The following is a 14,571-nucleotide window of genomic DNA, read 5'->3' as shown; positions in this document are numbered from 1 at the left end:
ATTGTTCATCCAGCCCATATTATTTAGATAGACCTGCGGAGATAATAACATGCCCAAAAGCAAGACAGAGCAACACCAAGAAACAAAACAACAAACCAATGACAGAAACCAAAACACAATAACAAGAAAGAAAAGCTTGTAGTTAGTTCAAGGACTGTTTGTTGACCTTTAGGAGTGTTTTCCAGTCGAGTCTGATGGGGCGCCAAGCCCTGGCCACAAAGTCTATTTTTGGTATTCCCTGGGGACTTCGTTGCTCTGTTCCCCTTGCTGTTCTATAACCTCCAAATCTTAAGACATCCAAAAAGCTTTTTTTAAAAAAGGACATATGAAGCCATTTTATTATTATCTTTTTAAATTCCTGTGGGGGGCACCCAGCACACACCTGGGCTATTGGCAGAGCATTAGCATAATTATATGTCTAGAAACTGCTGTGCAAACTGCCCTCTGCGAAGGCTTTCCCCTCCCCACTAGACAAGCTGGGTGGGATGCCGGCATAGACCCCATTCTTCCACCCCCACTTGGTCACCCCATCATCTGAAATAGTAGACCTAAACAGTGAATGGCTCTACTCTTCACACAAACCCAGAGGGCTCCAGCCCTGAGCAGCAAAACTAACCTAGCTTCCCAAGGTGAAGTTCATTCAAAGGCTCCCCCCACCCCCCTTTCTTTTTATCTGTCCTTAAACTTCTCTGGGTGGCAGCTTACACACACCTGGTTCATTTATTAGGATAGCAAAACAACGGGAAACTACAGCACCAGCAGGATCAAGGCAGAGAGGCCCAGAGGCCTCTCACAGGGCATGTACCTAGTTGTCCACACCAAGCTGTCTGGGGACACCAGCCCCTGATCAGTATCCCAGGTCTCTCCCATAAGCCGCATGCCCTCTAAGTGGGACATTGCTTTCTTCGGCCACCCCAGGGCACCTAGCTAGGTGGTAGGCATCGACCCCATTCCCCCAACTCCACTTGGTCAGCCACAACATGGAAAGAGCAGATCTCATTCCCTCCGATCAGATTCATCAGAGGTCTATTCTCTCGAGATAATTAAATCACAAGAATACAAGGGTATAACCCACCTCACACACACACACAATCTCCGCTGGGTAGAGCTTTCATAGCACGACATTTCCTGCTTAAGCGAGCATTAAGCATTGAGCAACTTGCTCTGAGTTAGTGCACCCTGTGGTGTCACCTGGGAAATTTCTTCTGGTCACAGTGAATTTTTTCATAAAAGCATTTCACTCGAACATTGGGGTTTTTTGTTTGTTTGTTTTGTGATGGCCAATTTAAAAGAACAGTGTGTGGCTGTAAAATTTTGTTTTCTGCTCAGGGAAAATGCCGCAGAAACTGTGTGACGTTGAACACGGCTTACAAGGACAGCGCGATGGGAAAAATTCAAGTGTACGAGTGGTTTTCTCATTTCAGAAAGGTGAAATGTCGATTGATGACAAACCTCATTCTGGACATCAGTCAACTTCCCAAACTGAGGAAAATGTCAACTTGTAGTGCATTTGGAGTTCGTTCCACCAGGTCAGACTAGACTGTTAATCAATTTAGAGGTTCTGAAAAGGTTGCTTAAAAGTGTGTGACAAAACAGGCCTGATTTGTGGCAGACAGGGGACTGGGTTTGCTACCACGACAATGCACCTGCTCAGGCAGCCATCTCAGTGCGCCAGTTTTGGGCAAATCACAGCATGCGTCTCTTCCCCCACATACCTTACTTACCTGACCTGGCTCCAAGTGACTCCTTGTTGTTTCCATGAATTCAGAGGGACATGAAAGGACAGCGATTTGATGACGTAGAAAAGGTGGAAAAAAAACCAACAACGAGGGAGGTGCTGTCAGCCATCCAAATAGATGAGTTTGAAAAATGTCTCCAAGAATGGACTCACAGATTTGACAAATCTATTAGGAGTAATGGAGAGTAGACTTTGAAGATGGTAAGGTTGTTTAGTAAGAAAATTTAAATACATAACTTTGTAAAAGAAATTCCGGCTTTGGGGGGTATACCCCCCAATACAGGACCCATAGCTATATCAAACACCCCAATAATTCCCCTATCCATAGTCTCAACCCTACTCTGACACCCTACAAGATCACAGGGTAGAAGAACATCATACTACCAGACAGACACTGTCCCCAACTCCTTAAAAGACCTCTGCTACACACAGTCCTGGTCCCCCCCCCACATCCCCGTCCCCCACCCCCAGGCCAAGGAGTGGGACTAAGCTGCTCATTTTGCTGGTTCTGTTGTTGCGCTGTGTTCTAGCTCTCCTGTACACGGCCCTCTTTAGAACAAAGTTGAGCACTGTTCTTATGATCGATACTCAGCCAGGACGTTCCCATTTGTAGGTAGAGGTAAGGTCAGGTGGGGGGTGGGGGGGAGATTTTATATATATATATACCTTTACTTTTGTATTGGACAGGGTTCTCTAGAGAGACAAACCAGATTGCTAGTAATTATATATAAATATATTTATAAAGATAGATATATAATTCAAGAAATAAACCATTAAATAATATACAGATAGATAATACAAAAAATTACCAGTTAAATTATAAAGCAGTGAGACACTAGCAGTCCTTCAAGTTTTGAGAGCTGCCAGGTGCCAGTCCCCTTCTGTAGAGAGCTGGGCTATATATATCCAGGCAGCAAACAGCAAGGCAGGTCCCCAACTGTCATCAACTGTCAGTCCCTAGCTCCAGAGACGAACATTCCAATCGTGTGGGCTTAAAGGGACCTCAACTTACAGCAACACAGTCCACAGGCTAGGCATCCCACAGGTAGTGTACCCCTTTAAACTGAGGCACAGAACAACCAAGGTGAGGCTCACCGAGCCATTTATCCCTCTGCCCTTCAGTTAATCCTACTTGTGTTTATCGGCCAGGCTGCCACAATAAACTATAGCAACTTTCTTACTCTCAATTTGTTTGTTCTCATCACTTAACATACCCCCAACCCAGAAATTAACACCCACGACAGAGACAAAGTCCCTGGGCAAAGCTGAGAGCCCAGACGTACACTTACACCTGTCTAGTATTGTACTCTAGTATTCTTGTTGCTAGTATTATTTTTAAAAGCTTCTCCTCTGGCCTGTTCCTTTAATTTCCCTCTCTTTAATCTAAATACGTAAAGTTTTATTCCATAGCACCATTAACCTATCATTTAGTTTCTCTTTTTTTCCCATCAAACCTTTTCTTATCATCATCAAACCAATAGCTGACACTATTAATACATTTTTAAAATCTTTTTTATCCCCAATCAAATATTAGCACCCATTCCTCAATCGTTACAAGCAGGCATTTTTTTTTGTGATCTAACTTCCCTTCTTTTAATCTACCAAATAACACTATCCAATCCCTTCCTTTTTCCTATTGTTCCTTCCTCTCTCCCTGAGCTAACACTTCCTCTCCCACTTTCTGACCACCGCTATTGCCCTAACACCTCATCTCAAACTCCCTCTATAGACTTAACACAAACTGCTAACCACCCTGTACTGCACCACCTAACAGAGTTAGCCACTCCCACACAACACCGCTTCCCTAACACCCCTAGCAGCAACTCCAAGATGTAGAGGAAACAACATAAGATATCAGCCCCCACACAAAAACAAGAGAAAGAAACAAACAAAAACAACCAAACACCAACCAGACTTCCATGCAGTGCCTGAAACTGAACAGGCTATGGATTTACCAGAAAAGGAATGATGAGTGCACGTGTGCAGTAGTTGAAGGAAGAGTCTGGAGGAAACGTGAAACAATAGAGAAGCTCGTAGCATGCTGTAGCAGAAAAACTCCAGAGACAAAGATCAGACACCACAATAGCAGAATCAAACAATCCTGTGAAGGAACAGCACGAGGCTATCAAAGAGCAGAGAAATAGCATTGAAGAGATGGAAACCCGAATTAGTGATCTAGAAGACAAATCTATAGGCTCCAACCTAAAAGGAGAATCACAAAGAACTCAAGAGAGACTGAGAAAAGCTTGAGAACAATGTGGGACGTGATTAAGAGGAACAACGTACGTATAATAGGGATTCCAGACGAGGAAGATGCAGAATAAGTAAATAACCCACACAGAGAGTAGTCCAAGAGTTCCTGCAAGAAACTTTCCTTTAAGTGTAAAGGAGGAAAAGATAACTAATGAGGAAGCCAAAAGAACCCCAGCCAGGAGATGTCTCATATCAATGACAAGGAAACATTTCTTTTTTTTCTTTTCTTTTTTTACATTTTATTAGGGGCTCATACAACTCTTATCTCAATCCATACATATACATACATCAATTGTATAAAGCACATCCGTACATTCTTTTCCCTAATCACTCTCAAAGCATTTGCTCTCCACTTAAGCCCTCTTCATCAGGTCCTCTTTTTTTCCCCTCCCTCCCCACTCCCCCGTCCCTCATGAGCCCTTGATAAGCCACAGATTGTTATTTTGTCATATCTTGCCCTATCCGGAGTCTCCCTTCCCCCCCTTTTCTGCCATCCATCTCCCAGGGAGGAGGTCACATGTGGATCCTTGTAATCAGTTCCCCCTTTCCAACCCATTCACCCTCCACTCTCCCATCATTGCCCCTCACACCCCTGGTCCTGAAGATACCCTGTGCCTCCAGCTCCCATATGCACCAGTGTACAACCTCTGCCCCATCCAGTCCTGCAAGGTAGAATTTGGATCGTGGTAGCTGGGGGTTGGGGGGAAGCATCCAGGATCTGGGGGAAAGCTGTGTTCTTCATCGGTACTACATCGCACCCTGACTGACCCATCTCCTCTCCTAAACCCCTCTATGAGTGGATCTCCTGTGGTCGACACTTGGGCCTCGGGTCTCCACTCTACACTTCCCCCTTCATTCACTATGGTATATATATATATATATATATATATATATATATATATATATATATATATATATATATATATATATATATATATATATATATATATATATATATATATATATATATATATATATATACTTTTTTTTTCATGATGCCTTATACCTGGTCCCTTTGGCACCTCGTGATCAAACCAGCTGGTGTGCTTCTTCCATGTGGGCTTTATTGCTTCTGAACTAGATGGCCACTTGTTCACCTTCAAGCCTTTAAGACCCCAGACACTATCTCTTTCGATAGCCGAGCACCATCAGCTTTCTTTGCCACATTTACTTATGCACCCGTTTGTCTTCGGCGATCGTATCATGGAAGTGTGCAGCCAATGATATGATTTTTTGTTCTTTGATGCCTGATAACTGAGCCCTTCGGGATCACGCGATCACACAGGTTGGTGTGTTCTTCCATGTGGGCTTTGTTGCTTCTGAGCTAGATGGCCGCTTGTTTATCTTCAAGCCTTTAAGACCCCAGTCACTATCTCTTTTGATAGCCGGGCACCATCAGCTTTCTTCACCACATTTATGTGTTCACCCACCTGACAAGGAAACATTTCTAAGAGCAGCCAGAGAAAAAGGATCAATGACATAAAAAGGGTCAGAAATTAGAAGAACCTCAGATTTATCAGCAGAAACTACTAGGAAGGCAAGAAGACATTGGAGTGACTTCTACAGAGTACTGGAGGAAAATAACCATTAACCTAGAGTTTTCTAGCCAACAAAATTACCACTCAAATATGATGAAGAAATAAAAGTATTCCCAGACAAGGAGAAACTAAAAGAGTTCACAAAAACAAGACCACCACTACAAACAAACAAAAACTCAATGAAGTACTACAGCCAAAAAGCCAACAGCAACAATACACATGAGACAATGCCTCATGAAAACCAAATCCTGCCCAATAGAATGCAGCAGTTGATAAAAAAAAAAAAATTCACCATGGCCAAGAGGGATTCATTCCAGGTATCTAGGGATGGCTCAGCATTCGAAAACAATCCATGTAGTCCACCACATAAACAAGGCAAGAAACAAAAATCACAGATCAGATCAATAGACACAGAAAAGGCTTTTGACAATAATCAACATCCATCTCTGTTCGAAACACTCAACAAAATAGGGATAGAAGGAAAATTCTTCAGCATAATAAAAGACCTATGAGAAACCAACAGCCAACATCATGGTCAATGGGGAAAAGCTAGAAGCATTCCCACTGAAAACAGTGGCTAGGCAAGGATGTCCCCTATCATCACTCATATTGAACACCGTGCTGGAAGTTTACGTGAGTGACACTAGACAACAAAAAGAAACCAAGGGAACACAAATGGGCAAAGAAGAAGTGAAACTCTCACTATTTGCAGGTGATATGATCTGCTATACAAAACCCACAAGTCTCCACCATAAGCCTGCTAGAAACAATCGGGGAATTTGGCGAGGTAGCAGGATACAGAGTTAATAACCAGAAATCAGTCAAATTTCAGTATGCCAACGAAGAGAGCTACGAAAAAGACATTCAGAAATCAATACAACTTACAATAACTACACAAAAGATAAAATACTTAAGAATAAACAGAACAAAAGAACTAGACAGGTAAATCTACAGAACACTACTACAAGAAACTAAAACACACCTACATAAATGGAAGATGATCCCATGCTCATGGATAGGAAGACTTAATATTGAGAAAATGTCAGTACTACCTAAAATAATCTACAGATATAATTCAATACCAGTGAAAATCCTAAATACATCCTTTAAATAAATGGAAAAACTACCGTATAAAGTTGTGTATAAGCCAAGTTTTTCAGCACCAAAAATGTGCTAAAAAACTGGGGTTTGGCTTATACACAGGTCAGTGGTACCCCAGCGAGGTGTAACATCTAGCGGGTGATTGCCATTCCTCCGCTGTTCATTCAAAGCACTGCTGACACTGCAGGGCTTTGAATGTTTGTTTACTCACATCTAACCAATCAGAGCCGTCCTGTGACATGGACTGCTCCAATTCGCAGAAGCACCTGTAGTGATTCACTTACACAGGCAGCTGAACTGGTAAGGATGTGTCTGTGGCTGCGCTCCCTCTCTCCCCTCTGGTCTCTGTGTTAATTCACATCCTGCATTTCCCACCCTAGGCTTATACTCGAGTCAGTCAGTTTTTCTGGTTTCCCAGGTAATAATTAGGTACCTCGGCTTATACTTGGGTCGGCTTATTTTCGAGTATATATGGTAATTACGAATTTCATATAGGCATGCAAAAGACTTCTTAAAAAGAAGAACCAATCAGGAAGCCTGGCACTGCCTGATCTAAAAATCTACTACACAACCCCAGTAGTCAAAACAGCCTGGTACTTGTTCAACAAGAATTACATAGACCAATGGATTAGAACAGAAAACCCAGACATAAATACATCAGCCTACAGCCATCTCATATTTGACAATTGACCTAGAAAGATCCAATGAGAGCAAGACAGCCTCTTCAACAAATGGTGTTGGACAAACTGAGTTCCCATATGCAGAAGAATGAAACAAGACCCTTACCTTTCCCCATGCACAAAAGCGACCCCAAGATGGATTAAAGACCTAACTGTAAACCCCAAAGCTCTCAAGATCATCGAGGAGAAGGCTGGAACAAACGTAAGGGCCCTATTGCAGGGCACACACAGACTACCAAGGATAACAGAGAATATACACACAGCAGAAGACAAGACAGATGAGTGGGACATGCTGAAATCACCTCGCCTATTCACACCACAGGACTTCATGAGCAGAGTGAAAGGAGAGCCCACAGATTGGGAAACAAATCTTTGCCAAGGACACATTGGACAAAGGGCTAATTACCAAAATATACAGAATTGTACAACACCTCCATAAGAAAATGTGACCCACTTTAGAAATGAAAAAAAAAGAAAAGACATGGACAGAACCAAAAATGAAGTACAAATGACTATCAAATACATGCTCAAGATCCCTAACCATCAGGGAGATGCAAATTAAAACACAGTGAGATATCACTTTACACCCACAATACCAGTCCCACCCCACCCCCTCACACACACACCAAAAAACAAATGCTGGAGAGATTGGAATTCATAGACACTGTTGGTAAGTTTATAAATACATACAGCCACTATGAAAAGCAATACAGCGATACTGAATGCAACTGGAAATTGAAATCCCATATGATCCAGCAACACCACGTTAGGTATTTACCCAAAAGAAATGAGACACAACACGAATGGTTGTATGCTGTCCCGTGTTCATAGCAGCACAGTTCATAATATGAAGAAACTGGAAGCAGCCCAAATGCCCAACAGTGGAAGAGTGGATAAAGACACTATGGTACATACACAGAATGGAATACTATGCACCCCTGAAAAACAGTGATGAAGCACGAAACACCACATGACTTGGAAGGACCTGGAAACCATTATGCTGTATTAAGAAAACATCCCAGCCCAGTCCAGATCAAGTCCATAAGTTCAATATTAGTCCATATGTCCAACGCCAACCTATAATTTCTTATGCAGACTCACACAACTCATGCAATGACGCCGAATGCAGGAGGGTCACAGGCCAGTGGGTGGGAAGTCTTGTGGATCCAGTGGTGGTGGAAGTATCTCAGCACTGACAGGAGTTTCCACATGGCTCCTCTAGAGCTCCAGAGTAGCTCCATGAATCTTGTCACCAGGAAGACAAAGCAGAGAATGTTTCTGTGTATCTGACCTCCAGTCAGCTATTTATCATCGTGGTGCCTCCAAATGAGGTCATCAAGCTGCAATCTGATTGACAGGCTAGACTCCACCCTTTTCCAAGCTGACAATACATTATGTAACTATGACATGACAGTCTCCCTTTTAGCACAAGAACCAGCTTGGAGGAGACTTCACATTGTCTGCGGTCACTCCTTCAAGCAGTGGGAAGTGGGAGAATGCCATTCACTCCAGGATAGCTTCTACACCGAGACAAGGGGCTCCCTGCAGGTATGGAAGGAGAACCTGCTGGAAAATCAAGCCATGGGGAGAGGAGCGTCTCCATTTCGGAGGAGACAAGGAAAATTCTGTTGGCGAGTATGGTGGGTGATTGGGGAGCAGTAACCTCACATCAAGAAGGGATGCTAAACAATGATTGTAGAGAACATAGGCGGGCAATGGACCAGATTTTAAGTACCTGGCTAAACACTATGAATACATTTCTACCCAACTCCCAGTGAAACACACCATCACCTAAGCATCATGGTGACCTTGGGTGCTGACTGGGCTGGGGCCCTGGCATAACCCATGGACCACACCAGAAGGCCGTACCATAGAGACCCAGCAGGATGAACTACTCCAAAGGGGCCTGCACCTTGCACGGGTGTACTTGGATGGGAGAGGAAGCAGAGAGTGGCCGCCCCGGAACTGTGGAAGTGGCGGTCATGGGACCTTGAGGGGGAACCCGCAATTTGCTGTCATCGATGATATTACCAGTGCACATCCCTTAACCCCCACGGGGATGATTGACAAGGTTTATTCTTCTGTTTCTATCGGTTTTTGGTTTTCTGCCTTTAGTTTGCTTGTTTTTGTTTTCTGTTGTCTGCCAGTTGGTTTCTGCTTGTTGGTTTCTTGATTGGAGTACTTGAACTTATGGGGTGTTGATTTTGACACAACACGACCACCAAAGTAAACCTGAGTTGGGCGTATCCCAGGGACAAGCAGATGGACTCCGGCATCCCACTGAACTCTAGTCCCAACCCAAGAAAAATTACTTCTCCTAACAGGGCCCTGATTGATACTTACCTTCATGAAATGATCACTGATTGATACTTACCTTCCTGAAATGATCGCTGGGTGCTGCAGTAAAATGTGGTGAAGAAAGCAGATGGGGCCCGGCTATCAATTGGAATATTGTATGGGGTCTTAAAGGCTTATATTCAAACAAGCAGCCATCTAGGTGAGGAGTCACCTAAGTCCACATGGAAGATGCACACCACTTTGTGTGATCCAAGATGACAATACAGACTTTTAAGATGATGAAGGGATAAATACCAGAGCCTCAATGGCAAACACCCAAGTTGTGGAAGCTGTGGAGAACAGTGGGAGCCCCCAACCGATCTGCAGAGTATTTAACCAGATTAACCTTTGATAGTTTTCCTCCAGCCACAGGCCAGGGCCAGGAGCGTTTGCTATCAGATAGAGATCATTGTAAATCGTGATCATACTGGATCAAACTTGGTACGTGGTCAATTGGCCTCCCTCTTAACCCAATGTGAAATTTTTCTAGGTGCAAGTATTTCTTGCTTATTCCATGACAAGAATTTCTTCCCTGGCCTTTTAAATACTGATGGTGGTCTTTTCTTCCTTACTCGTGTGTATTTTAAATATTTGTATTATTTTACACTTACCGCTTTCTTTTCTTTCTGTTTCTTGTCCTTGCTGTTGGGTTCTCCAGTTTGTGGAGCACAGGAGGAGTAGATGCATAGAGATAAAATGATGCAAGGGTTTACAGGTGTGTTAGTCTGGGTAGTAGACTAGAGAAACAAATCCAGAGACACTCATATATGTGTAAGAGAGAGCTTTATATCAAAGAGTAATTGTATATTGAGAAAACATTCCAGCCCAGTCCAGATCAAGCCCATGAGTCCAATATTAGTCCATATGCCCGATACCAGTCTATAAATTCCTCTTCAGACTCATGCAACACATACAATGGTGCCGAATGCACGAAGATCGTAGGCCAGTGGGTGCAAAGTCTTGTGGATCCAGTGGCGGTATAAGCATCTCAGTGCTGGTGTGGGTCTCCATGTGGCTCCTCCAGATCCAGGGCTCTGGTTGTCATCAGCATAGTTTCATGTGGCTTCAACAGGAATGTCTTGCAGAGAGAGGGTGTGTCTGGCCTCCAGGAAGGAAGGTGGGAGTTCCCAGAATCCTCAGGAGTAGGACATGCCCACATAGAGACCTCATTGGCTATGACCTGATGACAGGCTAGACTCCACCCCTTCACTCAAGTTGACAGATTATGTAACTGCAATAGAGGGAGAGGTGGGGGGAGCAAGGAAAGTATGCAGGAGGGGGAAGGCAGCACTAGAATTCATGGTGATTTCACAACTCATTTAAAAAGTGATTTAACCATGGGGGAGAAATGTTTGTGGTAGTGATTGTACAATTCTTCTTGATATGATTTAACTATTGAGTTGTATGATTTGTGGATTATGTACTAGTAAAATTGTAAAAAAAAAGTTAAAATGTGCAAAAGAGTAGAAAATGGTTCTTTAGAAATATTTACACCTACAGATTATTTTATTATTGTAAACAACTTCCCCAAAGATTTTATAGTTGAGAGTTGTAGTTGGTCATCGGGCGAATCTGAAACACGGTTTCAGAAAGACGTTCCTTCAAATTTTAATTCTAAAAAAATAAAAATTGTTTGGCTTCATAAAATATACTCAAAATGAGTGGATGGCGAGGGTGGGAAGAGTCATCAGTCATTAAAAAGAATTTGCCCGCTGAAAAACCTGCATTTCCTCAACAACAAAAAGCATTATTAAGTGAATTTTGGCTGGTGATGAAGGACAGGATTTACAGAGATTTCTGAAGTGACCCTAAACATACGTCTGTCGTTTTGTAGGAACACACAAGGTCGGCAGCTCGAACCCCTCCCAGCAGCTCTAGTCCCATGAAGAGTTCGTCTCAGAAACCCACGGGGGGCGGTTCGACCCTGACCTGTAAGTAGCGTACCCAGGGAGGGGCGAGGAGCAGGGCCAATCCCTCCCGTGGCTGTTACCTGCTAACAACTGGGTTCTGACGCCTAGTGACCCAATGCACAGCGCAAGGAAACACGGCCCAGTCTTCTTATTGTCTGTGCCCGCGGTTCCAGCCACTGTCTCAACCCACCTCAAGCAGGGCCCTCCTTTTTCTCAGCCCTTCCACTTTACCAAGCATGAGGCCCCTAGACTCTACTTTCCAGAGGGTACCCCCAAACCCACCGCCACTGAGCGGATTCTGACTCAGCTACACTACAGAGCTTTGCAGATTGTAAATCCTTAGGTGGGCAGGCAGTTGCGCTCAACCCTCCGACCTTGAGGTCCGCTGCCCAGCTTAACCCAGCGCCCTGGCCACCTAGCCCCTTGGGCGGGGCCGAAAGCTATGGATACTAGGCACGAGGTGGGCTCACCCAAAGAAAAGCTTGCACAGGGGGTACAGGGAAGAAGAGAGCGGGGCCCCCACGGTGGGTGAGCCCAGGAGGTGCACCCTTCTCGGGCCTGCACCCTGGGGTGGGCTGGGCGGGGAGCCGCCGTGCGGTGCCTCCGGGGGCCCGCCCCTGCAGCGGTTCCTCGGCGCCCCTCGCCTGCACCCGCCGGGCGCCCCCTGAGTGGGAGAAGCACGAGTGTACCCCCGCCCCCCGGGTGCAAGCTCGGAAGCAAAGCACCGTGGAACGGGCGCGGCCCCATCCGCCCCGAGAGGCTCCGCTACGCGCGCAGGCGCGCAAGCGCGCTGGGAGCCTGCCGAGGCGGGGCTCCGGGGCCGTGACGCAACAAGGGGGCGGGGCTTCCGGGGACGTGCTGGGACGCGGGGCGGAGCCTCCGCTTGGGTGACGTCACGAGAGGCGCGCCCGCGCGATTGTGGGGCGGGGCCGAGCGGCAGTCACGTAGCTCCGGTTCCCGGCTTGCGGTCGCCGCGCGTGGCTGTCCGAGTGTCCGCCCGTCTGGCCCCCCGCGCCGTCCGTCCGCCATCATGCCCATGTTCGTGGTGAACACCAACGTGCCCCGCGCCTCCGTGCCCGACGGGCTGCTCTCCGAGCTCACCCAGCAACTGGCGCAGGCCACCGGCAAGCCGGCCCAGGTCCGCGGGGCGGGAGGTGCCCGCGGGGTGCTGCCTGGAGCGGGGCGGGGGTGCCTCGTGAGATTGGGTGCCTGGTGGGGGTGGGGGGTTCCCGTGGGTGAGGAGTGCACGGTGACCGACGGCCAGCGCCCCTGACCTCGCTGCCCGTGACCGTGCCCACAGTACATCGCCGTGCACGTGGTCCCCGACCAGCTCATGGTGTTCGGGGGCTCCGCCGAGCCGTGTGCCCTCTGCAGCCTGCACAGCATCGGCAAGATCGGCGGGGCCCAGAACCGCACCTACAGCAAGCTGCTGTGCGGCCTGCTGGCCGAGCGCCTGCGCATCAGCCCGGACAGGTATGGGTGTGGGCTGGTCGGGGCAGGGCGGGTGGTCCGTCCCCCCACCCATCCCCCGAGGCGCAGCGCTGAACCTGCCTTCCACCCCACAGGATCTACATCAACTACTATGACATGAATGCCGCCAACGTGGGCTGGAACAGCTCCACCTTTGCCTGAGTCGCCCCCTTCCCTGCCCCAGCCAGCCCGCCCGCGCCCCCCCCCCCCCACGAAAGAAATAAACGGTTCAGAGACCAAGCTGCCTGCCTCGACTGCATTTGGATTGGCTGAGTGAGAGATGGGGCAGGGCCGAGGCCCTGACTAAACCCATCCCTCCGCGCCCAGCCCATGCCAGAAGGAAGCAATGGGGTAGCAGGGCCAGGCTGCCAACCCTGGAACCTTCTGGAGCTGCAGCCCTTCTCCCCTGCCAGGGTGTGGTTGAGGGTGGGAGGGAGACGGGGGCCCTGGGGCCACAGATCCAGAAACCCAGCTCAGATCTTGAGCTACCTGGTCCCAAGACCGGGCTGCTATCTGGAGAGGTGCTGTGTGTAAGTCGAGGACTTCTGCCTGGAAGAGTATGGACCTTCTGGGTGGAAGCCGTTCCGTCACCGTTTCGCGTATGCGGACAATGGCTGTGACCTTCAGGAACATCTTCGGGATGAGGGAGGTGGCAGATGCAGACTTCCTGGTTTTATTCTCTCACAGCCCAGTGCGTTGCCTCCTGCCTGGGACACAAGCTTTGTGTCCCTTAATGCTTCTGTGAAAGGGGGCTGGAAGTTCACAGGGGTGGTGGACAGGTGCTGGCCCCGAAGGGCATAGTGTCTAGGGGGCACTGCCCTCACTGTGGGTATGAACCACCAGCCCCAGTAACCATGATACCCGAGGCTCCTGGGGTTATCTGGGGTACCCTTCCTCAGTGGACCCTAGCTCCCCCTCACTGTTCTTCACCTCCCCTTCCAGGCATGAATTTAGACATGGGCACTTACAGTGACAGACCTAGGCTCGGGCTGGGACTTAGAGGAGAAAGATGAGGGATTTGTGTTTATCCTAAGTATGCACAGAGACGGGGGCCTCCCTGCCGGGCTTTATGTGAAGTCTCACCACTAGCCAGGCCCTGGTCACAGCACCTCCAGCCACTCACGGTCTGAGACTGCACTGGTCCAGTTCCCAGCATAGAAACTCTTCATATGGCCCTTCAAGTCCCTTTCGTCCCCCCTATCAAGGCCAAGTGTTTGGGTTCCCCTGCTGACACTAGGCCAGGGAGGTGGGCCCATGGGGCTGGGGGGATCTCAGCAGGGAAACCTTTGGCCCCCTTCTAGCAGCAGACTGCCTCTGTGCCTGTCCACCCCACTCTGGGTCACCGGAAGCAGCCTATACAGCCATAGCCTGTCCCTGCCTGTGGCCCACCTTCCAGGCAGCAGCAGAAACGCTTCTCCCAGCACAACTGGAAATGTGACACGTGGCCCGCACAGCCTTGCCCCTCCTGGGCATTGCAACCTCCAGCGATGGAGACCCCGACATCCAGGGGCATTGAGACATCAGTGCTGGCAACCCCAATCGCC

The 14,571-nt window shown here is 47.6% G+C and overlaps 1 protein-coding gene across 1 annotated transcript; it reads left to right on the top strand.

Moving 5' to 3' along the window:
- Positions 1–12,468: 12,468 nt before the first annotated feature.
- Positions 12,469–13,267, top strand: MIF (macrophage migration inhibitory factor). Its single transcript, XM_075533806.1, has 3 exons — positions 12,469–12,695; positions 12,858–13,030; positions 13,123–13,267. Exons 1-3 carry the CDS (start codon positions 12,588–12,590, stop codon positions 13,187–13,189), a joined length of 348 nt encoding a protein of 115 aa, XP_075389921.1. The 5' UTR covers positions 12,469–12,587; the 3' UTR covers positions 13,190–13,267.
- The last annotated feature ends 1,304 nt before the right edge of the window (positions 13,268–14,571 follow it).

This window comes from Tenrec ecaudatus, chromosome 16 (genome assembly GCF_050624435.1).
Source record: "Tenrec ecaudatus isolate mTenEca1 chromosome 16, mTenEca1.hap1, whole genome shotgun sequence".
Taxonomy (NCBI): domain Eukaryota; kingdom Metazoa; phylum Chordata; class Mammalia; order Afrosoricida; family Tenrecidae; genus Tenrec; species Tenrec ecaudatus.
The sequence above is the reverse complement of the archived record's forward strand: the minus strand, read 5'-3'. Positions and strand labels throughout refer to the sequence as shown.

Bases quoted from the DNA above. Each gene is read 5' to 3' on its own strand.
- MIF (XM_075533806.1), top strand. From the start codon at position 12,588: ATGCCCATGTTCGTGGTGAACACCAACGTGCCCCGCGCCTCCGTGCCC. The intron at 12,696-12,857 runs GTCCGCGGGGCG...CCGTGCCCACAG, and splicing joins CCACCGGCAAGCCGGCCCAG to TACATCGCCGTGCACGTGGT. The intron at 13,031-13,122 runs GTATGGGTGTGG...TCCACCCCACAG, and splicing joins CTGCGCATCAGCCCGGACAG to GATCTACATCAACTACTATG.